Raw genomic sequence first — 26,113 nt, 5'->3', positions numbered from 1 at the left:
ACGATCCAGACACTAATAATGTCCAAGTTGCCTTAAATCAAGACACATCTTACATTCTTCACTCGTAATAAAAATGTACACTGACAGTATTTCACATCAATAAGCTGAAGTGCCTGAAAGGACTGGTGAAAGTGAAATGCTGCGTCTTGCTGCTCAGAAAACATTTTTGTTTCATAGGTACGGAGCATGTTTTTGTTTTACATTTGTCTTGATCTCAATGTTTACTCTGTATTTGTTTTGTATATCAGTGCTGTCCAGGACTGAATACCACCCCCCCCCCTCCATTTTAAGACTAAAACTAACTCAGTATCATATGTAGATCTCAGTGTTATCAATAAACTATGATATTCTTGTAATCTATGTTTACTTGTATGTATATATATATATATATATATATATATATATATATATATATATATATATATATATATATATATGCCATTTATTTCAACATGTTTGTGCTCTCTTTACACTTGCATAAGATTTATCTTATATTTTTATTTTAACAGACACTTAAACTGGGGTTTATCTTCCTTTTAAGATTAACAGAAACAATACATTTCAGGTATATAGTATAAGACAGGCAAAGTAACATAGCAGTCTCAACAAAACCAAGAAAAAAAAAATGACATCTCAGAATGAAATTGTAACCTTTAAATAACTTTAGAGGTGTATACATTCCCACCACCTTAGCTGAAATGGCATGGGACACAAAATCACAAAATGAACAAACTACTTTCAGTCACTTGGGATAAAAGAATACATTTCCACCTTAGATTTGAAGTACATGTATGAATCGAAGATTACATCGAAACAGGTATGAATAGGCACTTTATGTATTCATCATAGAAAATAATTGCAAGTGTTATTTGATAGAGACGAGAGAATTTTGTAAAAAAAAATAGATTGTTTGACATGAAGCTGTATTCACCTTTTCATTTGCCTCTTGCCTCACCTCGACATCAGTGTATTATGCTGGTTTGTTAACATTATTAAACCAGTAGGCCGCCTGCTGGCACGCTTGTGAATTACACCCCATACGCGTCAACTCTCAAGACGGCTGCAGCAATTGGCTGTTATTTGTCACGTGTTTATTGTGAAGATGGCGTCTCCAAATGGAGGTAAATTCTAAATCCTTACCCTGCTATGCTGTGTTAAAAATGTAAATTGTACCTATATAAGGGCGTTAAATCGTTAGCGACTCACTTGCTGTCTCTCAAGAACACCACGAGACGACAGAATACACATGTTAGCGTATTATTCTCATGGTTTAAAGATGTTTTTTTTACCGTAAGCTAAAGCCTTACTAGCCCCAGTGTTGAGTCTGTCCACTTCACAGGGAAGCACAGGCGATAACAAGCCTGAACCTTTTGTAACAGCTTGACCCTCACTGCTCTTACTGTTTGTTTTGCTGCTGGTAATAAACACAGCTAACCTCGGAAGCTGCTGTTCTTTGTACAGGCTCATTTACCTCCATATATCTTATAGGTAAGAGTTAAAGTGTTTTACTTGTCAACGTCGTGCTTAGTGATGAGCTTTACAAACCCTATTTTCTGCTGTTTTGAATTGTTTTGTACATGACTTTATTGTTTTTCCTTTAGATAGCTTCAACAAGCAGGATCTTTACTGTAAATATGCATTAAACTGAGTTTACCTCGTGTTTTTCCTAGTCTGCATTTGCCCGTTACCATGGTAATCAATGTAGGTGTATAATATATCAATATATACGTGTGTGTCGTGTTTATATTTTCTTACATAATATGCAATTTGTCTACAATATGATCATTTGTATCAATATGTTTTTGAATCAGAAATACTTCCCCAGGGGGAAACTGGGTCTTCACAGTTGCTCTTAGTAGGAGAAATAATAGGAATAATGGTAATATGAATAAAATAAGAAGTTTAAATGTGAGCTAAAGCAATAAGTACAACAAGAAAGAGTGTTGAAGAAATAAGCTATTTTTTAATAGCTAAATTAATTAGCAAAAAGCACAGAGTTAAAGAAAAGATGCAACATACACAAAAGTGCAGCATCAACAGTAAGATAAATGATATGAGCTGTTATGTGGCCATACTGACTATATGTTTCATACAAACATATGTATATATATATATATATATATATATTAGTATCTCAACAATTCTTTTTAAAAGGCTATTGGTCAACATTCCCCTAAATGTAGTAATGATAGACTAATGGGATTTTCTATTATCTGCTTTTGTTTCGGGCCTGCAACTGAAACATATCATGTTTATAGTTTAAAAAATATATATTTATAGAGTAGAAACTTCTAGGTAAGTCCTACTTGGTTTCTGTAAGGCTGCTACTATTGTTTCATCATAGATTTATCACATTAGTTTCACAATTAAACAACAAACTTTTCATTTTTAAAATATCACAAAACTCGTAACACAATACCTCAGATCCTAAAGGGACACGGTAAAGTGGCTGTCCAAAAAGTAAAGACTCTTCATTTGTAATGTTATTCTAAATTCCAAAGAATTGCAAATCCTTACATTTAAGAAGTATGAACTATCAATTGTTTGATGCCTGAAATACTACTGAAAAATATTAACAATTCAAAAAATAGTTCAGCAATTGTTTTTCTTTTCATCAGAATCAGCTTCATGGACCAGGTCTGCTTACACTAACAAGGAGTTTGACTTTAGACTGTGCTCTCCATGTAAAAACTGTAACAGAAACTAATATGTACACGCCTACATAAGACAATTGTGCAGTGGTGAGCAGTGCAAAAGATACGGAAATAAACATGGTAATAAATCATGTAATTATATGGTTTAACCATCAGTCCGTCCACTAGAGGGAGTTCATTGTTCTGAGGACAGTTCTTGGCCATCTCTATCATCTACTAAAGTTGTAGCTAAAAAAAATGATTTTCTGTTTGGTGATAGGTGATGATTTTGAGTCCTCATTGCTTAGCTTTGAGAAGTTGGACAGAGCATCACCTGACCTGTGGCCAGAGCAGTGTAAGTTTACCTTCTCCTCCTGCTTTGTGATATTACTCTCAGTGGCATTTTGTTTCCTGTTGTCATAATAAGGATTACAATGTTATCTCTCATAAAGTGCCCGGTGTTGCAGAATTTGCTGCATCTTGTAAAAATGTAAGTAAGATTGATCACTTTGATTTGCAAACAAGACAATGAAATGTGCTTGATAAACTGTAGTATATCTACTCAGACATTTGTTGTATGTTTCACAGCCCATCACTAATTCACCCCCCAAGTGGATGGCTGAACTAGAGAGTGAAGACATTGAAATGTTGAAAGGTAGTGTACCAGACTGTGTTGGGATTTCTAACATGTTCCATGTATCTGAACAATGGGTGTTGAAGAGAAGTACTCTAAATGTATAATCCTGTCATGTGGGATAACATATTTGCTGAAACGAGTGCATTGTAGCTTAGCGCTGTCATTGCTTTTTCTTCTGCAGAGCTAGGCAGTCTGACCACGGCCAACCTGATGGAGAAGGTCAAAGGACTTCAGAACCTTGCGTATCAGCTGGGATTAGAAGAATGTGAGTACATGAAAAACACCAACTACACAATGTACACTACAGACAGTGTGTGTAAAAGATGTGTTAGAAGTATTTTTGCTTTTTATAACAAAACCCCTGAATCAGAAACTAGTTTGCAAGTGGACAGACAGCAACAGTTGCAAAACACATAATTTGAGGTGAATCAAAAGCTGCAGTGTAGCTGCAGTAATCACATGTTGCCACTAGATGGTGCTCACGGGCTTTCTTTATCGAGCTAGTGTATTTTAAAAGCGTCCCGTTTGTTTTGACATTGAAAGCCCTAACAGGCTGAGAGCACATAGGCTTGTATGGTTTATCCAAAAACAGAACAGGCCTCATTTTCAAACTTGTAGTTTCAAATGCCTCTCTATTACTATGAAACAGCATCAATAAGTTGACTCTGAGGTCTTGAAACAATGGATTTGGGTCAATCTTGTTGAATTGTAAAAGGTAAGAGACAATGGCTTGCTCACCCGAGCCCCTAGAACAAGTGCTCAAGCAGTTGATGGATGCAAAATCTCGTTTTTAATCCATTCCCGGCTGCCTCCATTGTCATAATCCTGAGGATTAGAGAGATGTTGCTAAGTGCTCATATTTTCCTGAGAAAATGTTTTCTCGTCAAAAGCACACAAGCAATTTAGAATTGTGGGGAAGCTCTCCTCTTATTGGGATGGAATATATAAATAAATGCACATCTATTTTATTTCTAGGTCAGTGACATTCAACCAACATGCCCGATCATAGGGGCAAACAGTGATCTGAGGTAGAGAGATGAAGAAGCATTTCCTGCATAATGAGCGTCTTATAACAGCTTCAAATGAGTTCACTGCTTTATAAACTCTTTAAAAACAGCCCACATGTATAAATTGAATTATGGCAAACATCATTTTGAGATGTTTCGATTGGCATTGAGGGGAAGCATATGCTGAACTTTTTTAATTATCTTAAGAGATCAGATTTAAGTAAAGGAGCTGACTGCAGAGGGATTGAAATGTTTGATATTTGAAGTGGTGTAATGCACACATGTCAAACTGAAAATCTATAGGAAAGTCTAGAGAAGAGTAAGTACTTATTAAGCCTCAATAGATTGTGTAGCATGTGTCATATTTTGCACCAACCACAAGTCACAGATACTTTTCATTGAAAAAGTGTTTAATCTCCCCGACTTCCCTAAACCCAGAGATGCATGTAATCCGGCTGGCATTAAGATGTTAGCTGTCACAGGTGGAGGCCTGCAGGCTTTGCAATCATCTCATGCACCTCAGGGTGATGGGACACAATGACGGTTATTACGGGTGTCGGAGCAGCCCTGTAATGGGTGCTGTTTAATGCTCTCTGGTTTAATTTTCTCCGTTTCCTGGTTGTAAGGAAAGGCCTTGTAAATCTCAGATAGTTTTTCATCATGTTTGTGCTCTCTTCACTTCCCGTAAACGAGTATCCACAGAAAATGGCCAAGCGACAGCGGGCGGGGGGGGACAGGATTTACTGTCCCTCCCCCTTCAACATGTGGACCATTAAAGAGGTAGCTGGTTAATGGGTAGAGCACAATCAGGCTGTGAAAAGTCACCCACTCTACCGCAGCAGAGAAGAGAACCTGGAGCAAACATTATTGCGAGAATAGCATTTCAAATACTCTGGAATACAAACATTACTAGTGCTTGTTTAAGCTGTAAACATATATATCAACAGGGATGTGGAGGGAGGATGTTGCAAACCAGTAATCCCCACTCAACACCCTACCCACCCTTCTCCCATAAACACCCCCCATAATAGCTGTATGACGCTGGCCGGGTCTAGTCCCAGAGGGGTTTGACGCGTGCCTCTTCCTCAGGCCCCAGCTGTTACTCCGCCCCGTGATGAATGCCCCTGTCGTGGGCCGCTGAGCGCGGGCATCATGCCGGGAGTCTCTGGGGAAAGCTGAGGGCTCTGATAAGTGCTGTTATTGGATGTAATTGAAAGCTGAGTGTTCCTTTGGGACGGGCTGGAGGGCCTGAGTTAAAGAGCACCGAACTGTTAGAGCTGGTGATGACGCTCTGTCACACTTGTAGGTTCAAGGCTACTGAATGCTGTTAAACTCTTCTACATGTAGGACGTGCTGTTAGTATTTGTTGTTTGACAGATGACTGTATGTTCTCATGTTGAACTTTCTGTTGTATATTTGAAGGCGTTATAATAAGACACTCTGTTCCATCACTTCTTTAAACAACACACATATTGGGAAACTGAGGAGAATAGTTTATATAATTTTTTAAAGAACAATGTTTTACCCTAATGTAGGATTTCCGCTGTTGAACAGTTCAGGGTCTCCTTTGTCTTGTTTTATGCTTCATAAGGCTCAAAACATTTTCAATGGGTGATAAGTTGGGCCTGCAGGAAGGCCAGTTTATCTCCCGAGCAATTTATCCTGCATACAGAGAGCAAACAGAGAATTTAGAAAGTCCTATCTATAAGGATGATGGCACTTTTTTTTTTTTTTTGAGTGATCAGTCAGTGGCACAGCTTTTCTCTCGCCCTCTCTGGCATGTGGGCAGTTGTTTGTTAGTTTCTATGGTTACATAGACGCTCCGTGTCTGTCACTAAAACCTTCCCCAGTTTATCAAAATCAAGATTCTGTTTAATGAGAGAAAATAAAAGAATGTCTGCCTTACATGGAGTATGCTGCTCAACACTATGTGTCACCCAAATTAACCTAATTCGGAATTAAGTTTAAGTAAAAAAAAAAAAAAAAGAAGATTTAACTTCAATATTGTTGTATCCCTGCAAGGGCATAAACAAATCTAATAATCCCAGTCATGTTGTGAAAAAACTGCATTTTAACTGTAGCCTACAGAGGCTTGTATACAGCCTACAGCCATAGAAACTGCAGTGCTGAAATATTGCTGAAACAGGTTTGACATTACAGTTACTGCCTAAATGTTGTTGTCACTAAAATATATATGTATGTAGGGGGGATTTTCTTTTTTGTAAGATTGCAATCACATCCCTGATTGTTCTTGAAGTGTTTCACTATTTGCCAGCCTCTCTGGAATCCTAATTTTTTTACCCAATCATGTTACTAACCTGTTGCCAGTAAACATTATTAGCTGTGAGAAAGTCCATCTGGTGTTCTTTAAGAGCATTTTACAACTTTCTAGTCTTTTCTTGCGATTGTCCCAGCATTTTCTTGAAAGTTTTCTGCACTCAATTAAGATTGGGCAAATCAATTTATCCCCCCAAAATGTAATGCCTCCGTTTCAACATGTGACATGTTGTCTTTGCTATTTTCAATTCAACTGGAAGATTCAATGTTATGCAAATCATCACATTCTGATTTTTTATTTTTTTTTTACACAACTTTGCAACTTTTTAGGAATTTTGCTTGTAAAAGCTTTGGTACCCTCGTAAATACAGGCATTGCCGGGTGAAGGACCACCTGTTGTCTCTCACGTAGCACCCCACAGCACCTCTCCTCTGCCATGGTGCCACCCAGTTAGACCCAGACTGACCCCTGTTGCATCCGTCTGCGAAGGTGAGACTGAAGGTCGCCCTGCCCTGACAGCTCCTAATGGGCCCACATTCACCAGCGCCTCCTCCTCCTCACCCTGAGGATCAATCTCCGGCCTATTAGAAGCGTGCTGCTGCTGAATATGATTGCATTCACTGGGCTCCACTGGTGCTAATGTGCCTCCATCAATCCATCAGGCAGGCTGACCGCGGGGCGGGCCGTTATGAAGTACCTGAGCTGACAGCTGCTGAATGAGGAACAGGGGATGTGTCCCCGCCACCGCTGCCACCACCCTACCTCCTCCTCCTCACCTCTACTATACTTGTCTGTCCCCTGGTTGCTAATAGTCGCGATGAATGGCATTGTTGTTGTGCGTCTCTCTTTGAAGGTTACACATTCACAGAAAGGAAAGTGAAACAAGGATCAAGGGTGTTTCACCTTTAAAAGTTCAGTTTTTATCATCTGATTGGGCCTTGTGTTGTTTGGCTGTTTAGCTTTTTCAAGATAGCGCTGCTGCTTCCATTGTTGGCACATTTTTGCAAAAGGGATGACACGAGTCTCCTCTTCATCTGCGTAGCAGGTTGCAGCTGTATCTGATAGAGCCTGTCCTTATCTTAAGCAGGATCAGTGAGTTGTGTGTAAGCGTAGGCAGGCAGAGCTCCACACGTACACACACACACACACACACACACACACACACACACACACACACACACACACACACACACACACACACACACACACACACACACACACACATTTACACACCACTCCTCAGTTCTGCAAGCCTGCCGCCTCCCTGAGCAGATCGGAAATGACACCTCATTTCCATAAAGGCATTAGGAATTCATTGAATTTTCTTTCCCAGCTAATCATAGCACGGGTGTAAAACCTTTTAGGCTTTTTAATGAATGATTTTTGACTGATTGCCTATTAATAAGGACACCTCTTGAACAGGCGCAGGCCTGGGCATGGGTTGGGAGGTGCAGATGTGTTTGTTTTGGTGTGTGTGTGTGTGTGTGTGCGTGAGTGTGTGTCAGCCAGGCGAAAATGCATTGGAGGAGAAGGAGGAGAGGAGGGGTGGGCCCTCTCGGTTGGGACATAAAGAGGAACCAGTGGCTCCCTTGGGAAATCACAGCTCGTGTCTGCATCTTAAATATCCCTGTGAAGTATCAATAAGTGGGTAATTGAATTTTGAACACAAACATGAGCGTCATGTGTATGTGTTGCTGGAGGGAGAAGGGGGGGGGGGTGTATGCTGAGTGCGTGTGTGCCTTCAAGTGTTTCTTGGCTTGTGTGTTTCATCTCCTCTGTGTCTCTCTCGTCCCCTGAGACGAGGGCGGTGAAAGAGGATGTTAAATCCATTAAATAAAGCTTACAGGCCGTAATAGCTGAGCAGCTCGCAACGATGGGCAGTGAGGGTCAGATAAGTCCTCTTTGCTCTTAATGAAAGTGAATCGGGGCGGTCAGGGCGGGGGTCCGGGACTCCAGTTAACCCAGGTGGTCTTCTGTCCTTGGTGCTAAGAGGGGTCCTGCCGCTCACGGGGAATTTGCCATTGAGAGAAGCAGGCATAGGTGGAGGGGGTTATCAGGGAGGGCGGAGTAATGATTACTCTCATTTTATACCCAGGGGAATTGTGGTGGGGGGGGGGGGGCTGGTAGTGGGCTGTGACAATGACACCAAGATCACTCACCATAAACATGGGGAGAGTGAGATGTAACACCGCCACGTCTACATTAGAGCCTCCTGAGATTGAACTGATGAATCTGGTTTTTCTGTGCAGAACAGGAAGTGGAAATCGAAATCGTAGTTTTAATCCTTTCTGTTTGATATAGAAAAAATGGCCATATTTTAAATAGCCTCAGGACATATTTAGCTGTTTCCAGATATAGGTTAATCTCCATTGTTGTGATGTACCTTAGCAGCAGTAATCGGGCTCAAATCTACATCCAGAGGATTACTGTGCTGATGTAGGAGCTTCAGCAGACCGCTCTTTTATCAGCTCCATACCGGCCTCTCTTTTCCTCAGTCAGATGATAACCAGGAAAGCTGTTTGTTTTTATTGCTTCTATTTATGGATGAAAGTCATTCAAATCGCTCGGATAACAAATGGATTGCAGCGAGGAATGTCTCATATTGGTAAAATGATTATTTACAGCAGGATGTGGCCGTGATAACTGAGCGGGCACGGGGTACTGTGATGGAATCCAAAGACAGTCCGGGCTAAATGATAATTAGAAAGCAACAAATCAACAGGGCAAGGAGATGGCCTGCAGGATCCATAAGGTGTCATTTAGTATGGATGGCAGTCCTAACAAGATGCTGATTAACTTAGTGCAAAATTAGTAATTGACCTTTCTAATCAACTAAACAAATCTCTAAGTCCCTCTAATCAGTATTGATCTCCCATGTTGTATGACAAAGCCTGTGTGTGTGTGGTGTGTGTGTTTGTGTGTGTCATCTTCATAAATAATTTTCTAGAAAAGAAAAGTGAAATAGCGGTTTTAGCAAAGTTAAACATTTTGATTGAAATCAAACATGCATCATCAGTAGGGGGGAAATGCAAAGCCACTCAACGCGAAAACAATCATATCATTACACATCATAGTGTGGGATCTACTGAAGAATGTAAAAAGCCCCTTCAAAGGTACTGTGCAGGACTAATGGATCTATTTACTGCTCTTTGGTCAGTTTTACCTCTTTACCACGCTTTATCACGTACCGGTAAGTTCTTTTCACCGCTGTCCGACATTATCCCGCAGTCTTCTTCGTTGGCCAATTACATTCTGTTCCCGTTACGCTCATTCATGTCACAAGCACCCCTGTCATGAAGTGGTCATGCAGTGAGTCATATTAGCAGGGACATCTATTGTGAGTGCTATATTATTATTATTATTTAAAATTAAATATCTGTGTTGTCCACCAGCGATTCAATAATTGTACCACACAAGTTAAGATGACGATATATTGCAAAAATAAATATGAAGCCCTAATCATCACATGATTGTCAAGTCATGTCCTCAATACATGTACTTGGGACATTTTTACTTGCTACATGTTTCATTGAAGACATTTTTACATCACAAGTGTAAATACATCACTAAAAATGACTTCAATCCATTTAGCTCCTTCTGTTTCAGAGTCATGGCATTGCGTACACCGTCTAATGGGTTTGCATGCACATACACTTAAATTCCATTTTGAAGGTGTTCAGGAGAAATGAAAATTAATTCTGCGATTGTCTAATCACAACTACCAGCTTCCTTTAGGCAATAGATTAGAGGTATACAGGTTCATTGAGAAACATTTGGTGGCACCAATTCTTAAATTCTCAGCTGCTGATAAAACATTGAAGAAGCAGACTGCACATGGAAAACATGATGATAATATGGCCTGTTGTGAAGGTCACATTTTGCACACCGCTTCACATTGATCTAATGTTTTTGCCTGCTGATGTTTTTGTCACTGTTTTAAATATTCTTTCACAGCATTGTCATTAAGGCAATGGACACATAATGCACTCAACACGTAAATGGGAATACAGCCTCAGCCTGTGGTGCTTAAGGCTTCATATAAGTCGATCATCAGAGCCCACCTTCACCTTGGCAATCATAACACTTTCCCCCATATTTCCTTGTTATAAAAGAGAGCAACACATCATAAATTGAGCTCTGATTTATGTTTAATGGGGTCTTTAATGTGATGATATGAATGATATTTCTCTCTGAGTAGGGGGATGCTGAAGTGAACCTTAATTAATGAGACGCTCAGTGGGGCGAGGGGTCTCGGGAGGAGTGGCACAGCCTTCACTGATCTCTTTTACAGTTTGGGCTCATCATAAGATGGAGAAAGCGATAACAAGAGAGCGAGGCATTGAACATTTGAAAAATCCAAAATATCAGCCGCTTCCCTTTACCGTTTCTGGCGTAACTGCTCCTGATAAGCAAGCGACATCACTGTACCTGCGGCTTCAGGGTCATCCTGATGTAATTGCTTTCCCTCGCTTAATTTTGATGGCTTGATTTCAATCTAAAGCACCCTTTGCATGTCCAGGGGTCCCCTGATAACTTTGTTTAGGCTGATTTGAAGAGACAGGAAAGTGCAAAACGAATCCTTCCCATTCCAATTAGCATCATCTTTAACCTAATGTCAGACACCTCAAGGTGACGTGGCCCCCACGCCCAGATGCACCATTATCATTCCACACCGGGCGACTCATCTAAATTACTGACTGGCCTGGCTTTTTCATTAGCCGCCGTGGGTAGGAGGAGGCGGGGCCTCATCACAGCAGCATACAGGCAGAGAGCAGCCATCCTCTGCACAATCTCCCTGCAGGCGTGATGAGGGTGGATGACTTTCTGCTAAAGGCCCATTAGAGATCAATCCCCTCTTAGCTTATATGCAGTTTTGTATATCTGTGTGTGACAGAGAATAGATGATCTTTGTAAAATCATAAAGGCTGCAGTCAAGCTAAGAACCTGATCATCTTCCCATCTCTAACAAAGAGTAATTACTGTACCTGGATGAAATCCCCTGCAGGCTCTCTGATGCTGCTGCAGCTAAGTCCCCACTGTCTCTAGTCTATACTCATGTGAGTTTTTGTTTTTTGACAGAAAAGCCTCTGATTCCAACCCCCCCGTGAGGCCAGCTCTGTTGTAATGTGAACAAGCTTTATAAGGATTCAGCCCAGACAGCTTTCAGTGTAGTGGCGTTACCAATTTTTAAAAAAGAGTTTAACTTGAACCTTGAACTCTACTGTGTCAGGCCAATGAGCGAAGCTGGAAAATGTTTGAACTCATAATGTCAGTTATAGGAGTGTAATTAGTAAATGTTACACTGAAAAACGGGGTTAATTTATATGCTCTATGGCTAGTAAAGAAAGTACAGCAGAACTTTTTGGTACTGTTTAGTACATCTATTAAAGGTCAACCTTGAAGCATTATGTTCTTTAAATCAAAGGAACAACTTGTACTTTTCACCATTGTCCATGTGTCTAAATACAGTACAGTATAACAAAGAAACATTTCTGGTTGAAAATGTGAAGGTGGGGTCAGTCGAAATGTCTGTTGAAGCTTGTAAACACAACATTCAAACTGCTCATCGCCCCCAGAAGCGCTCACACACTGCAAGACGTAGTGTGTAATGTTTACTGCTTGTATCTACACTTCAAGCTAACGCACGCTTGCACAAGCTAGCCGCTGATGTTTGGCACCTGCCTGTCCAACAGAAAGCAGGCCAAGTATGCATCCCAGAGTAAAAGCCAACCCAGGGTTCAGCCTCGTTTTAGAACGAGCTTTATCCACTTAGCGTTTGGCCTCACTATGTTATATTTTCTCCTCTTACGATAAGCTACGCTCACAGCCATCACATTAGCTGGTTTGATTCCTAACTGTATTTGAGTGCTGTCATTGGCTGGGGGGGGGGGGGGGGGACAAACATTCACTCCCTGCCCAGAGATGTCTAGAGTCAACCAAAACAAACTAAAACATGAAAATACATCCAGAGGACAGAGTCTCTGCAGACACGGTCACCACCACACGTATATGGAGGCCCATAAGTGATGATTGAAGGGCATAACTTTAGTACAAGTTGATTTTATTTTCTTGAGGAAAAAGCTACTGACTCTATCTTTTTTATTTTATATCCACTCCCACATCTCGTAGCTCTCGTAGATTTATCTCGTAACTCATTTTTGCAGGTTGAACACAATTGAGCGTAAGGGTTCCTTTTACTGATCATTTTTACAGCTTAGTCTTCATTACTTTTTTGAAGAATGAAGCTCTTTTGCCTCCAAATAGCTTTTGTTATTCTTCTTATTTCTAGTTGTCCTAGCCGTCCCTATTCTATCATCACGTCTCATCTCGCTGGATTGAATACACACAAACACACACTTTGATGCATGCATACAGCGTTGAGTACTTGCACCTCACTACATTGAGACAGCAATCAGGCAGATCACAAGGTAGCTAGTCTCCATTTAATGTTGTTTCCCATGTCCTGAATGAACAGATGTTGGTATAAATTACCTCCCTGTGTGACACTGCAGATATTAAATACATGCTTTGCATTGCTAAACAACAGCTCTGTTCAGAGCTGCAGGCACATACTGTTTAATACTGAGGTTTTTGTTCTAGTTGTAACAAATAAGATTGTTGGAAGGATGTAAACAAATTGTAGTCTTTTTCTTACAATCAGTACATTGTTGTAAAAGAAACCTCTTCAACTATTCAGCTGTTTATGTTGCATATATATGATTTTTGGTCTTCTTTTCTTTTTCAGCGAGAGAAATGACCAGGGGGAAATTTCTGAACATCTTGGAGAGGCCCAAGAAATGACACGTTATCTTTTTCTTTTCTTTTCCTTTTTTTTTTTTTTTTTTTTTTTGCAAGCAAGCAGCAAACTTTGGACTACAAGATGACCCTGCCTTTACTCCAAACATGTTGAGATCTCGACAACAGCAAACTTCAAAGACTTTGCACTCAGACCTAACAAGAAGCAACATGCTTCCTCGGGTGCGCCTGATGTTCTCTTAGATGCCTTCACATTAAAGTACACTTTAAAATGTTTCACTTCTCACTCAGTTTATCTGTAGCTTATTGATGCATTGCTCACTATTTATTCGTGTTTCTATTTCAAACATGATTTACAGTATTTTGCAATTTGTGAAGTTGTATAATAAAGTTTTAAAGCCAAAAGATGATTGCCTTGTATGATTCGTTTAGTGGTTTGCAGCAGCTTACTCTGCAGACGCAACAGGTCTTTAATCCGGGCAATAAGTGCACAAAGGGCTGCACCTCCCTGGCCCCTGACATGTAAGCAGCCCGGACATGACAGTGCTTTCCCCGGTTACCAGTCCTTATTTTCCTTTTAATGAGCATTGGAAGCAGAGTCTCCCTACACAAAACATTGCGTAAAAATAATATTGCTCATTGTCATCGTCGTTAATGAGAGATGACATAATTACTAGGACCATTTCTTCTCTAATTAGCACACTTCAGACTTGTCAGAGCTAGTTGCCGGGCAAAAGGGAATCAGACAGGCATGCCGAAAGGGAAACAAAAAGAAGTCCATCCGCCATAATTAGGTAAGACAATGCCTCGGACTGTTCTCGGCTGGAGATGTCGCTGGAGCTCTGGCCGCTCACTCCCAACAAGTTACACTTCTCCGCAGGCCGCTAATAAGCCCCTCTTCGTCTTTCCGATTCACACGGACAGAGGGTCCGCCGTTGCCTCTGCGGCTTCACCCCCTGCCTCTCACGCGGACCCTGATTCACCCCTGTGATTCTAACGTGGATAATTTAAACAATCTGCAGGTTTAAAAAAGAAAAAAAAAGGGTTACTTCCTTCCCAGTGTGTTCTGCTAGAGCTGAACGAGACTGAGAAGATATCCGAGGAGCCTCGAACGCAGCTGTGACCGGCAGCGAGAGGACGAAGAGTCAATTGTGTTTTACATATCTATCTGGGTTTACCTTAAATGTAGTTTTCTATTTACCACACTATTAAAATCCCCTTGTGTCAATGATAGCCTACTCTTGGATTGATGGAAGGTGGACGATGAGCCAATTCAGTTAAACTGACCCTAATGTTGTAGCCTGTAGGTCTTCCTTGGCTTTTGTAAATTTGTATTGCATTTCTAGCTGTAATGCTACCCAAATATTGTAGTTATTTTCTTTCCATTTTATGGAGACGGATTGACAGTGCCAACTAATCAGTTAAAAAATTAATTGACCTACAAGCGATCTGTTCATCCAGGTAAATATGATTAAAAGAGGGGTTTTCTGATGGGGAAAACGTGAGGGTGTTAAAGCCTATAGGCCATATTAGATACCGCGCTGGGTCTGTTTAAATGTTTTGTTTTTACTGTCGTGATAACGAGCCTAATTATACACTTTTTCCTAAACCTTAATTGTACTATTTTATGAAACGATACTATGCCTTGTAACAAGTATACAATTGTAATTAAGGCTATTCCCTGTTACATGTTTGCTCGTATTCAATAGGCACCTGGATGTGGCCTGCTGTCTGGCACTGGTTGCATGCGGACACTTGTTGCTGCTGACCGATGAGCATGCAGTCTGCTGAGCTGAGCGTTGATGTGGTAAGCGACCTGACATCCTCAATACGCTACACGCACTGCTGGCTGCCTGTCACCCTCAGCCTGCCTGCCTCCAGCCTGCTGAAGAAACGGGTCAGTCCCTGCAGAGTTGCTCATCCATACGGAATGGGGGAAAATCCCAGCTCCTCCATCCACCTATCCATCCACCATCCTTCCGCTGCGCGCTGCCGTGACCTCACATAGCCTCTGTGCCCCGACAAACGTCAATCCGATGTGCCTTGAGTCTTTAAATTAGCTGTCAATTAGGGCAAATTAATCAACTGCTCGCCTAATTAAGCAATGTAGACGGGCAGCTACCAAACATGCCATTGTTGGGGAGCCATGAGAAAGCTGCGGGGCCTGCAAACTTTCTCTGTAGCCTACAAGGGAGGGAGGGAAGGAGGGGCGGTAGGGGGGGAGGGGGAGGGGGTGGACATCACGCCCCACAAATTGCATTGGGAAAGCAGAGGCTCCGACTGTGCTCGAGTTTTTTTCCCCTGACTCGACTCTACATGTGTGCTGTCATCGAGTTTTCTGCAGCCGGTTCCAATGAAGCAGCGTGAAAGCACTACTGAACCACACCACATTTTTCTATCCTCATTACTAAAAAAAATTACTAAAAATGGCTTTACCACACTTTGATCAGCCTAATAAGGAAGTGCCAATGATTAAATCAATCAAGCAATCAATCAGTTTTTTTTATTCAAATAGAGCCAAATCATATCAAAAGCAATCTCAGGACACTTGACAACAACAACAAAAAACTGGTCTAGACTGTAAAGTTTGCTATATTATTTGGACACGCAACATAAATCTACCATGGACGAGCACTCGGCAATACAGAGAAGCATCCATTAAACCGGCAGAAACCTCGAGCAGAACCAGACTCGTTGATGCCATAAAGCGTTGTCCGGATAGGCAGAGGATTGAATTGAATATATATATTTAGAAGTCCGTAAAATAAATTATTCTTTTATGCAAAACATGTCTGGGGATTATTTGACGCATAAAGTAATATCTGCTTTGACCTTCCAGTCAAGAAAAAGTTATTCATTATCGAATATGCGTTTCATGCGTTTCCAGGCGCATCAGCAGGATGTGATATTCATTGTAGTGGGCGTTTTTTCTTACAGCTGCTCATCAGGTTTCGACCTGCAGTAATACAGCTGTGTGAAGGTTACAGACTATGTCTTCATCACTGCATATTTAGCATGTGCGGATCCATTTGAACAGGACACGTTATTTGCCTTTTCCATTACTCAATTAAAAATGCAAAGAAGTATGAGAGGAGGGAGGGAGGGAAAAAGAGATGTTGGTGTAGACGATGGTGATTAGGTGGAGGTGGAAGTGGGGCTTGGGGGGTGGCAAATAAACAAAAATGTCCCAACAGCTGTTATTTTTTTTTAATCTGCAGCCGTCAGATCCTGCAGCTCTTTGATGGGCAAACCCAATCTACACAAATGACTGAACTACATCTTCCCTTAATCTCGAGCCTTATTAGGCAGCTTCTCCTCTGCATGTAAATCAGCGAGCAGACAGTTTTAGAGGAGATGGATTATTAAAAAGCTACACACAGAGGACTCAAACAAACCAAAAATAAAGAAGCCATTGGATTTCAGCAGGAGTGATGATGGAGTGAGAGTGGCAGTAACTCGCCTGTAATTGACAGGTCATCCTGACTCACAGCCTCTGTGTTAATAAACGACTCTATCCCAACAGGCTGATGTGTCATTAGCATATCCTGATAACACTGATTTCTTCATTAATAGAATTTCCACTAAATAGGCTCCAATTACTTTCAACTGGCCGGACACTAATTGCAGCAGCAACATTTTCTCCCTTTAATCAGCAGCTACTTTCACACAGTTTGATATTAAATATGACTTAAAGGTCCAGTTACTATTCACATACATTATGCTTGAGCCGCAATGCCTGTGTACATCTAACCAGCATCCTCTCAGGTACGTGACTCGATTTTTCTGCGTTTTCTCGCAGTAGGCCATTATGCGCATGTGCATTTTCTTACTGAAGGGTTTCCTTATAGGCCTTTTTTTTTTTTTTTTTTTGAAGAATACCCATATAGAAGAATACCCATATTTAGTTTATAGAACCGATACATTAAACGTAAACTAAAATATGCAAATCTCTACCTCCCCTTTCATTTCCCAAGTGAATTCATGATATAAATGATGAAAAATAACAACAGGATATCCATAGGTACCATGATTTTTTATTTTTGGCACAAATATGTAAAATTAAACTCAAACAGAAACTCAACACTGTTATTATCTGTTTGCAACTAAAACACCAAGAAGAAAACATGGCGTTTTTTAAATAACATCAAATCATCAATCATATTATTTAAAGAAACAACATTACCCAAACCTCCAAGCATGTCTTTATTTTTTTTAACTACTTTTATGATATTGGACTCATGAATGGCCTTTAGTTAACATCGTTACTTTTCTATGGAAGCCATAATTAGCCATTAGGCTATGGGGCAAAGTTTGAGTCTGTATATAGATCAGACTGCAAGACAATTACTATTACATTGATCATAAAATATAGTTGTTTTTTTTAATTAAGTGATAGAAAAAAGGAACTTATTGTGAAAGTCTTTTACTCGTGTCTCATACTCTGTATGTATGGTTTGCAGTTTGGAATAATCTCTGCAGCCCTGATGTGGGATCAGGTCTGCAGCTCGCGCTCGGCTCCATGTCGTCCAGCTGTCGTATTTGGGAGGCTCTTTGATTCGCGTGTGATGAGTTTCTCACAGCATCTGGAGATCAATTATCGTGTGTGTGTGTGTGTGTGTGTGTGTGTGTGTGTCAGCGAAAGGCAATACTGATTTATTCTTAGAGATTGAGGTAATTTTCTCAGCCCACACAATTTCAAAGTACAGGCCTACTTGAGGTGTGAACGATGTAGATTGGCTTTCTGCATTCAGAAATAGACATTATGCATTACTATATCTGCAGTGAGTTTAGTCTGCTTAAAAAATGTCCCATATCGTTTTTATATGTCAAAGAATCAGCTTGTCAAATGTCATTCTTTTCTCCATATATCGTGTTTCTTCTTGCACCCTTCTTCCGTCCTTCCTTCCTTTCTTTCTTTAGCCTAAATCCTCTCCGCGTTTATCCATACAGTCCTGAGAAAAATGCAGATATGATTCGGAGGGCGTATAATGCATCCATGATCCACAGGAATCCTGAATCCTTGCACCTGATTGGCTGCTGGCGGCAGCCCCTTGTTGGGATGGACCTGTTGGATAAAAGGACCATTTTCTAAAGGACTCTGGTGTGGCATAGAGGACCATGCACTGGGGACCATCCTGTGAGACGGTTTAGTAAGAATAAAGGCCTTTCTTGTATCACACACAGCATGACGGGGAAACAGGGTGCTGTGCTGTCGGAAAGTTTAAATCTGTCGGAGAAAACCTCTCTGGGAGCGAATGGAGGAACAAACAGCCACCAGCCGAAGAGCAGCGCGCCTCATCCGCCACCCAGGTGCACCGGCTTCGGCATCCAGGAGATTCTGGGGCTGAACAAGGAGCCGTCCGCGGCACTAAGAAGTCCGCTGGGCTGTCTACCGGCCGGAGCGCACCTGATCGCCGCCAGGTCCCTGCTGGGCCCCGGAGGAATGGGGATGGGTGTGGGGATGGGATTAATCGGTCCTGGTGGAATTCCGTCGTTTTACAGCCAGCCAGCTTTTCTGGAGACGGTGCTGCAGGACGCACATGATGTTCACCTGCAGCCCCACAGCAGGTCCGTGGGCCCGCTGGAGACCAGCCAGTCCGCCAGCTCAGGTCAGCTGCAAACACTGTAATACTGAAAAATAAATAAATGATCACAGAGCAGACGGATGATTATTGTTATTAGTCCTATTATTATTATTATTATTATTATTATTATTAGGCCTATTATTATTATTATTATTATTATTATTATTATTATTATTATTAGTCCTATTATTTTGAATAGCATTATTTTAGTTGTCTGATAATTATAAATGAAATAACATCAATGCAATTAAATGAAAGCTGCTCTTAGTCATTGTTAACAGTCTCTTTTTCTAAATTTTCTTCTTATTATTTCATCTAGACTCGGAGGATTTATCTTCAAATGAACGGAAACTCTCAAAGTCTTCAATGAGTCAGAGCAAGAAACGCAAGAAAAGACGTCATCGGTTAGTGTGGATCTCTGCTTAACAACGGATTATGATGTTCATTTTTACACACTGAGTTCTTCTTTTTCGTTCAACCCTTACACAATTGTCACGATTACGGTATTTCAGTCTGTCATAGTTTTATTCTTTGTGGGGGTTTTTTATGGAATCATTTATAGGCTACAGAAAATGTGATATTTCAAACACTGATTTAAATTGACTAGGCCTACTAATTAGCCTCAGATTGTTTATATTTTCTATTATCATTATTATTGACTTTAAAAAGTGTGAAACTTATCCTGAGCTGGCTTGCCTGGTTTGGTTTAAGTTTGTACAGTTATTCACATTACAAATCAAATACTCTCTGTTTAATTTAATTGGCTATTTTAGAAATATTTTCAGTTTCATTCGGTGTCTTAATCATTGAACTCACATTGGCCTGTGCCTTTAATTTAAATTATTCCTGGAGGCCCTTATGTATAAAGTTTTAAAATGTCCATGTACTTAGAAATATATCCCGTTTCCACAGAACCATATTCACCTCGTACCAGCTGGACGAGCTGGAGAAGGCCTTTAACGAGGCGCATTACCCGGATGTTTACGCCCGAGAGATGTTGGCCATGAAGACAGAGCTGCCTGAAGACAGGATACAGGTGATCATATACTCACAATTAATACCCTGTTTTAAAATTATGATCTGACATTATTCATTCCACAATTGATAGTTTTTTTTTTTTTTTACTTTTTTGTCCTCTAATCTGGAACTCAAAGTAATTTTTTGTAGCCTAAATTAAGTAAATGTATTATTTTATCTATTATTCGCCCTTATTGTTTTACTTGTAGGTTTATAAGTAACTATAGGCTTACTATTTCATGTCTTAATTCTGAAATCTGTAAAGGGGCTATAAGGTTATTGAAGTGATAACCTACTTTAGCCAATGATTGGCCTGCTACAATAATGCAACATCTGAACGTTATAATTATTAATAGGCCATAATGGAAATATACCACAATTATTCAAATCTACACATTTAAAGAAAGAAAGTAAGAATGAAAGAGAGACAGAAAGAAAGAAAGAAATAATTGGAAAAATTAGCCCTAAATGATCATTCGCATTTAATTGACTTTAGGCTATCTTTCAAATTCCTGACTTATCAAATTATTGTCTTTTTTTTTCAATAAAGTTAAACCAGTCTGGTAGAGTCTTATTCATTCTTCTTTTTTTTTAATGATAAATATCAGATAATTATTTTATAGGTCTATAAGATATATTCGAAATGATAACCTCTATTTCTAAAATCATAAGCCTGATAAATATTCAAACATAAATATGCCTTTTAAAGGAAATAGCATGTTTATCTTGTGAATATGCACCACAAATATAGGTCTTTATAGAATAGCAAATTATAATGTGTACAAGTTTCTCAGACATTGATGGGGGGGTATGCCCGCTCCTGCAGCCTCTCCCTCCTCCTCCTCCTCCTCCTCCTCCTCCTCAGCAGATCATCTCTCATCAGGTTCAGTTGGATGTGAAACAATTTGTTCTCGTAAAGGAGCCGCTAACGACCTAATCAAGCTATCAAGGCGGAAGGAGATTGCGGTGTGACCCGGACCATCCATCTGCCTGGCCGCCTTTTAATCTCTTTCTCATTACGCGCTGCAACAGAATAAATAATAAAAAGGAAATAAATAAATAAGCTCCCCTCCTAAATAAAATTAACACCCAATTTTCTCATTGAGTGTAATTAGTTAAATCAGACTGGCTCGTGAGGCTGCTGCAGGAGACACGCGGGGAGTTCAAATGAAATAACTACATTGAATTTATTAGCACGGGTCAATAGCGCGGCTCCCTCGAGTCCCGGTAGTTTAATTTCCCGTGATATTTGCCCGCCTGGCCGCCATCGATTGGGCCTGAAATTAACTTATTTTTCAATCAGCCTCCGCGTGCCCCAGGGTCACTCCTCCTCCTGCTTCCACACGTCTCTCTTTTGAGGGCCACAGAAGCAATTTCTCCTGAAAAAAAAAGTATCTTGTATGAAATAAGGGTTATCATCAGAATTACCAAGAAGATAAAAAAGGTTTGATCGTTTTCAATTTAATATCTGTCGCAGCCCCTTCCCTCTTCCCTCTCACAACCATCAGAGCAGTCTAAGCAGGGTTTAACCATCCTGTGTTGTTGCTTTACAATCAATGAATCCTCTCTCTCTCTCTCTCTCTCTCTCTCTCTCTCTCTCTCTCTCTCTCTCTCTCTCTCTCTCTCTCTCTCTGTGTGTGTGTGTGTGTGAGCTGACACACAGCCCTGAAGCATTGTGAAGTGTCTGTATGTGCCAGAGCTTCTATATTGGTAGCACAGGTAGCAGGAGATGAGCTCTGACTGGAGGCACAGATCCCTCTCACCTGTAGCCTCTATGGTGGGAAATCCATATACTTAATCCAAACACAGGACTAGTTATCTTAAATTACTTTGATCACACTAAAGATTTCAACAATGGTTGAAAATTAAAATATCTTCTTAAATACTGAAATGCAATATATCTGTAAAAAGAAATCAGACCAACCTGTCAGACCAACGTTTTTACCTTATCATCGGATAGAAAGTGTATGAAACAGTTATTCAGCAAATAATTTGTTATTCCAACCCTCCTGAGAAAAGCCTTTTAAAAACTTAATGTGGTTTGTTGGCAACCTTTGAAAGAACAAATAATCCTGGAGGTTGCTGTATATCTTAACTCTGGTTCCTCTGATGTCAAAAGTTACACTAGTTGCTCCACCATCTTCCAATGATTGGGAGTAGACTCATCATCTAATCTGTGCCATTTCTTTAATCAGGACAAACAATCTCACTTTGGACTACTGCAGCTATTTTCTCAATTTTAAGAGTTCATCTTCCTAGTTTCAAAGAGGCGTTAGAGAAATGGACTAAATCTCAGCTCAAGAGTAAGAAATTGTCCTGTTGCCAAGTTCTTCAAAACTTACTTCTGCAGGCCATGGATTAAGGGACTTGATTGTCACGGTTGGAAGTGAGACTGGAGTGATGGTAACTATTAATCAATGTGGGTGTCCTCATGTCACAGGTGTGGTTTCAGAACCGCAGAGCCAAGTGGAGGAAGAGGGAGAAGTGCTGGGGCCGCAGCACTGTGATGGCAGAGTACGGGCTGTATGGAGCCATGGTGAGGCACTCCATCCCCCTGCCGGAGTCCATCCTCAAGTCTGCCAAGGACGGCATCATGGAATCCTGCGCCCCATGGCTGCTTGGTGAGGCTGCCTCCAAACTGTAACCACATATATTCAGCATCTATGTCTCATGGTGTCAATTTACCATGATTCAACTTACAGTGAAGTGTTTCCCCCTAAAAAAAAAAGGACAGATATGCAGACAAAAAAAGGCCTTCTTTTCAGAGTAGATGATTTATTTTGCAGAGCATGACCAATGAGTACATGACATGGACTTTGCATTAAATCAAATATTTTCATCCTCTAATCTGGACATGCATCGTCATCCTCCATTCATACATTATCTTCTAAACTGGAACTATTTTTGCTTGCTATTTTCAGTCCAAGATGGCTTACCAATCAACAGACGCAATTCTAAATCTGAATACCCGCAACTCTTTGCAGGGATGCACAAAAAGTCCTCGGAGGCAGCAGTTCCCCCGCCCACGGGAAAGTGCGACGAGCAGCAGCAGCAGCAGCAGCAGCAGCAGCAGCAGCAGCAGCAGCAGCAGCAGCAGCAGCAGCAGCAGCAGCCGAGCTCTCAGAGGGCAGAGGAAGCTGAGGCCGAGGAGAAGAGGTCCGAGGTCACGTCCACCATTTCTAAAGAGGAGCTGAGAGAGAACAGCATCGCTGCACTCAGAGCCAAAGCACAGGAGCACAGTGCCAAAGTGCTGGGGACCGTTTGTCAGGAGAGACTACAGGAGGGGAAACAAGAGAGACAGGCGGCTGAGGAGAAAACTTGCGACCCTGTGAGTCCAGCAGATAAGGAGAGGAGTCCATAAAGACTTTTCTGAGGACTGGTGCTCTGTATGTGTACAGACTAAACCAGCATTCCTGGTTTCATTCCTCCTTGACTCCTCTAAAGCGGCCTGAAACTGGACTTCTTTTGGAAGAACACTGATCTGGCCTAAACTGGCTCTGCACATAAGATGCAAATGCACTTTTTCTGATTTATTCCAAACGTAGTTGTTTTTCGCTTACAAAACAGCAAAGAAAATTTGACTGACTGGAAATAAAACTGTCAACATTAGTGTATATAGATCCCATAATTATATGTAGAGCAAGACGAGCAACAGTTTATTAAAAAACAACAGTTAGAGCACACTTTAGGGACTACAAATGAACAGTCTCAAGGTCTATATTTCAATCCTGAACATTTGTTTATAAAGTCGATTGTACAGCTCCTAAATTGTGACGTGAGATCAGAACCACCCCGCCGACAGAACTCTTTAAAGAGAAAGAAAGTATTTGTTCTCTTTTATCGCGCTGTACATACTTGATATATTAATCTCTGGCACTAAGGCACATTTCGAAAGATGTTTTCTTCTAGTCTTAAAAATGTTTGTGTTTTCATTTGCAGACATATGTATAACTCCAAATATAAAGCATAAAATAGAAATCACCTTTTATTAAATGTGGCTTTTTGTTGTCTATTTTTTCTGCTGTCTAAATGTGTAAAAAAAAAAGGATTTTATTTTGAAGGCCTCTTTTATGGAGAGAAGTTGCCCTCTTTGTTGGAGTATCTTCTTGTTGTCACTTGCTGCTCTGCCGGGCTCATTAGAGTCCACAGCTACATGCTTGGGTTGGTCTCTATAATCTGTTGCACTTCAGAGCCTTCCATTTCAGATGAAACTAGGGGACTGGTACTTTTGGCACAAGAGGGAAAAAAATAGTGAAAGCATCCTTATTGTAGGATGACCTCCCTCTGATTTTAATCACTTTAATAGATGCTACCACCAGCTGATCATCAAGCTGTTTCATCCTGTTGTTGAAATATTTAGCCACAGTCTAACAGCTTTATTTGTTGGCAATCTTCATTTTTTCTGACTTTGTGTCAGGCGCAGCTTAACAACACCTCTATGTGTCTGCACTAGCTTTAATCCATACCACATTTTACACCTCATCATCAGTTAGCCGATTGAGCTTCCTAATGAGTTCTACTCCAATTAAACAGAGAGCAATTTCAAGGGGCAAAGGGGCGACTATTATCGGTATGCTGCTGTGTGTCTCAACACTGAATGGCTCTCAGATTGGAACCATAATGTCACAAGATGGGTAAAAGGTTGCTAATTATACTGTTGACAGAGATAAGGATACACACTATAATTAATGAAGGCTGGGGAATGGACTGGAGTGTGACAGAGTGTTGTAAGAGAAAGAATGATAAAATGAACCCTGACGTTACACTAATCAGTCTGTAGAGTAAGAAGCTTGACCACATAAGAAAAGGAATGATATTCATAAGATTTATTTTTAAATTTAGCTCATGTTGCAACATAAAGGAAGTTCTGTTTATTCAAACATAGCAGACCAAAGCCTGAATTGTAATCTATTAAAAAATATTAATTTTGAAGGCAGAACCACTTTAACCGGACTTTACTTTGTAAAGGCTAGTTTTTTTTTTGTTTTCTTGTTTAACAATTCCGCAACAAAGGAAGCAATTTCAAATTATTTCACACACCAAATGTTAAGTCATCAGTGATTATGAGATGAAAACAAACTATATAAAACATGGATGTGGTCTCTGTGACATCAGCCATTAATACTGAAGGGGAGTTTTGAAAATGATGGCGGTCGCTCGCCATATTGAAAATCTTGTCTCAAACTAACATTGGTCAACCTAAAGTATATAGTATATAACGCGGCCACTTGCAGTCATAACAGTTACACCCCTAATTATTCATAACTCTTAACCTAATATAAAATCAAAACTGATCATTTAAACCCCCCATACAGTATGTGATAAAACAATGAACAAGACCAACGTCCAACTGGACAAAAGTAGACCTAAAATACATTTTTGTACCAGACTGTAAACACGTTTTCTTTCTGCTGTTAAAATGGCCATGTTAACATGTATTTGACTTCCGTGGCTTTTGCAGCCAGCCTCAAATGGACACTTGAGGAACTGAGGAAATTCATTTTTTTGCACTTCCGCATTGGCTTAATTTTTCAGCATAAGGTTGACGCTGGGATAAAAAGCCATTCTTTAATACAAACTCTTCATACCTGAATGTTTGACAGGTGCGTCAGAGAAGGGTCACATTTAAAGACAAGATGCACACGGTCTGGTTTTACGCTGATGTAGGCTATTTATTTGATCATACAACAGTTAGGTCTAACTGACCTTCATCAGGTATTATACCTGATAAAAGCCATTCTGCAACATGGCGTTATGTTGGCAATGTTTGATGGTCGTGTCTGTTGGTTAAATGTCTCAACAACAGTCAGATAAATTGACGTTACACTTTTGACCCTTCAGGATGATTACTCTTGATGGTCTCTTGAAATTCATGCAGCACTTATGGTGGCAAAGGAGAATGAGACTGATATCTCTAAATATTAAGCTTGAATTAAATACAACTTTTTTTTAATGCATGCACAGCTTGGTTGATTTCATTGGTTGGTTTTGTTTTCAAGTCTGTTTGAATTTGCAGGACAACAACATTACTGTAACAGTGTCTAGACTGGGAGTTAGGCCCACTACAAGAGTCAATTTGTTTCGTTGTAATAGAATAAGTGTGTGCTAACCAGTTGATGATGTGACGCGATTCTTTTGATAAATTGACAAAAGGGAAATGCAGATAGGCTAACATGGAAACATGGTGTTACCACAGGCGAC

The 26,113-nt window shown here is 40.5% G+C and overlaps 2 protein-coding genes across 3 annotated transcripts; both read left to right on the top strand.

Moving 5' to 3' along the window:
* Positions 1-505: 505 nt before the first annotated feature.
* lin52 (lin-52 DREAM MuvB core complex component) lies at positions 506-13,715 on the top strand. Its single transcript, XM_020629972.3, has 6 exons — positions 506-1,121; positions 2,914-2,988; positions 3,086-3,123; positions 3,222-3,288; positions 3,452-3,535; positions 13,300-13,715. The coding sequence occupies exons 1-6, from the start codon at positions 1,103-1,105 to the stop codon at positions 13,353-13,355; spliced, it is 339 nt and encodes a 112-aa protein (XP_020485628.1). The 5' UTR covers positions 506-1,102; the 3' UTR covers positions 13,356-13,715.
* A 3,677-nt stretch (positions 13,716-17,392) lies between these two features.
* On the top strand, positions 17,393-23,924 carry vsx2 (visual system homeobox 2). Of its 2 annotated transcripts, none has more exons than XM_065947725.1 (5): positions 17,393-18,919; positions 19,215-19,299; positions 19,808-19,931; positions 22,353-22,533; positions 22,834-23,924. In XM_065947725.1, exons 1-5 carry the CDS (start codon positions 18,496-18,498, stop codon positions 23,271-23,273), a joined length of 1,254 nt encoding a protein of 417 aa, XP_065803797.1. In that variant the 5' UTR covers positions 17,393-18,495; the 3' UTR covers positions 23,274-23,924. The 2 variants fall into 2 exon arrangements, with proteins under 2 accessions (XP_065803797.1, XP_020485609.2); XM_020629953.3 differs by having other exon boundaries at positions 17,923-18,919; positions 22,897-23,924.
* The last annotated feature ends 2,189 nt before the right edge of the window (positions 23,925-26,113 follow it).

The sequence above is a fragment of the Labrus bergylta genome, chromosome 18 (genome assembly GCF_963930695.1).
Source record: "Labrus bergylta chromosome 18, fLabBer1.1, whole genome shotgun sequence".
In the NCBI taxonomy this organism is placed as follows: domain Eukaryota; kingdom Metazoa; phylum Chordata; class Actinopteri; order Labriformes; family Labridae; genus Labrus; species Labrus bergylta.
Note: the sequence above shows the minus strand (reverse complement) of the source record. Positions and strands in the feature narration are given on the sequence as shown.

Excerpts from the sequence above, each read along its gene's own strand:
- vsx2 (XM_065947725.1), top strand. The coding sequence starts at position 18,496 with ATGACGGGGAAACAGGGTGCTGTGCTGTCGGAAAGTTTAAATCTGTCG. Across the intron at positions 18,920-19,214 it reads CAGCCAGTCCGCCAGCTCAG|ACTCGGAGGATTTATCTTCA; the intron begins GTCAGCTGCAAA and ends TATTTCATCTAG. Across the intron at positions 19,300-19,807 it reads CGCAAGAAAAGACGTCATCG|AACCATATTCACCTCGTACC; the intron begins GTTAGTGTGGAT and ends CCGTTTCCACAG.
- lin52 (XM_020629972.3), top strand. Across the intron at positions 3,124-3,221 it reads TTGCTGCATCTTGTAAAAAT|CCCATCACTAATTCACCCCC; the intron begins GTAAGTAAGATT and ends TATGTTTCACAG. Across the intron at positions 3,536-13,299 it reads TCAGCTGGGATTAGAAGAAT|CGAGAGAAATGACCAGGGGG; the intron begins GTGAGTACATGA and ends TTTCTTTTTCAG.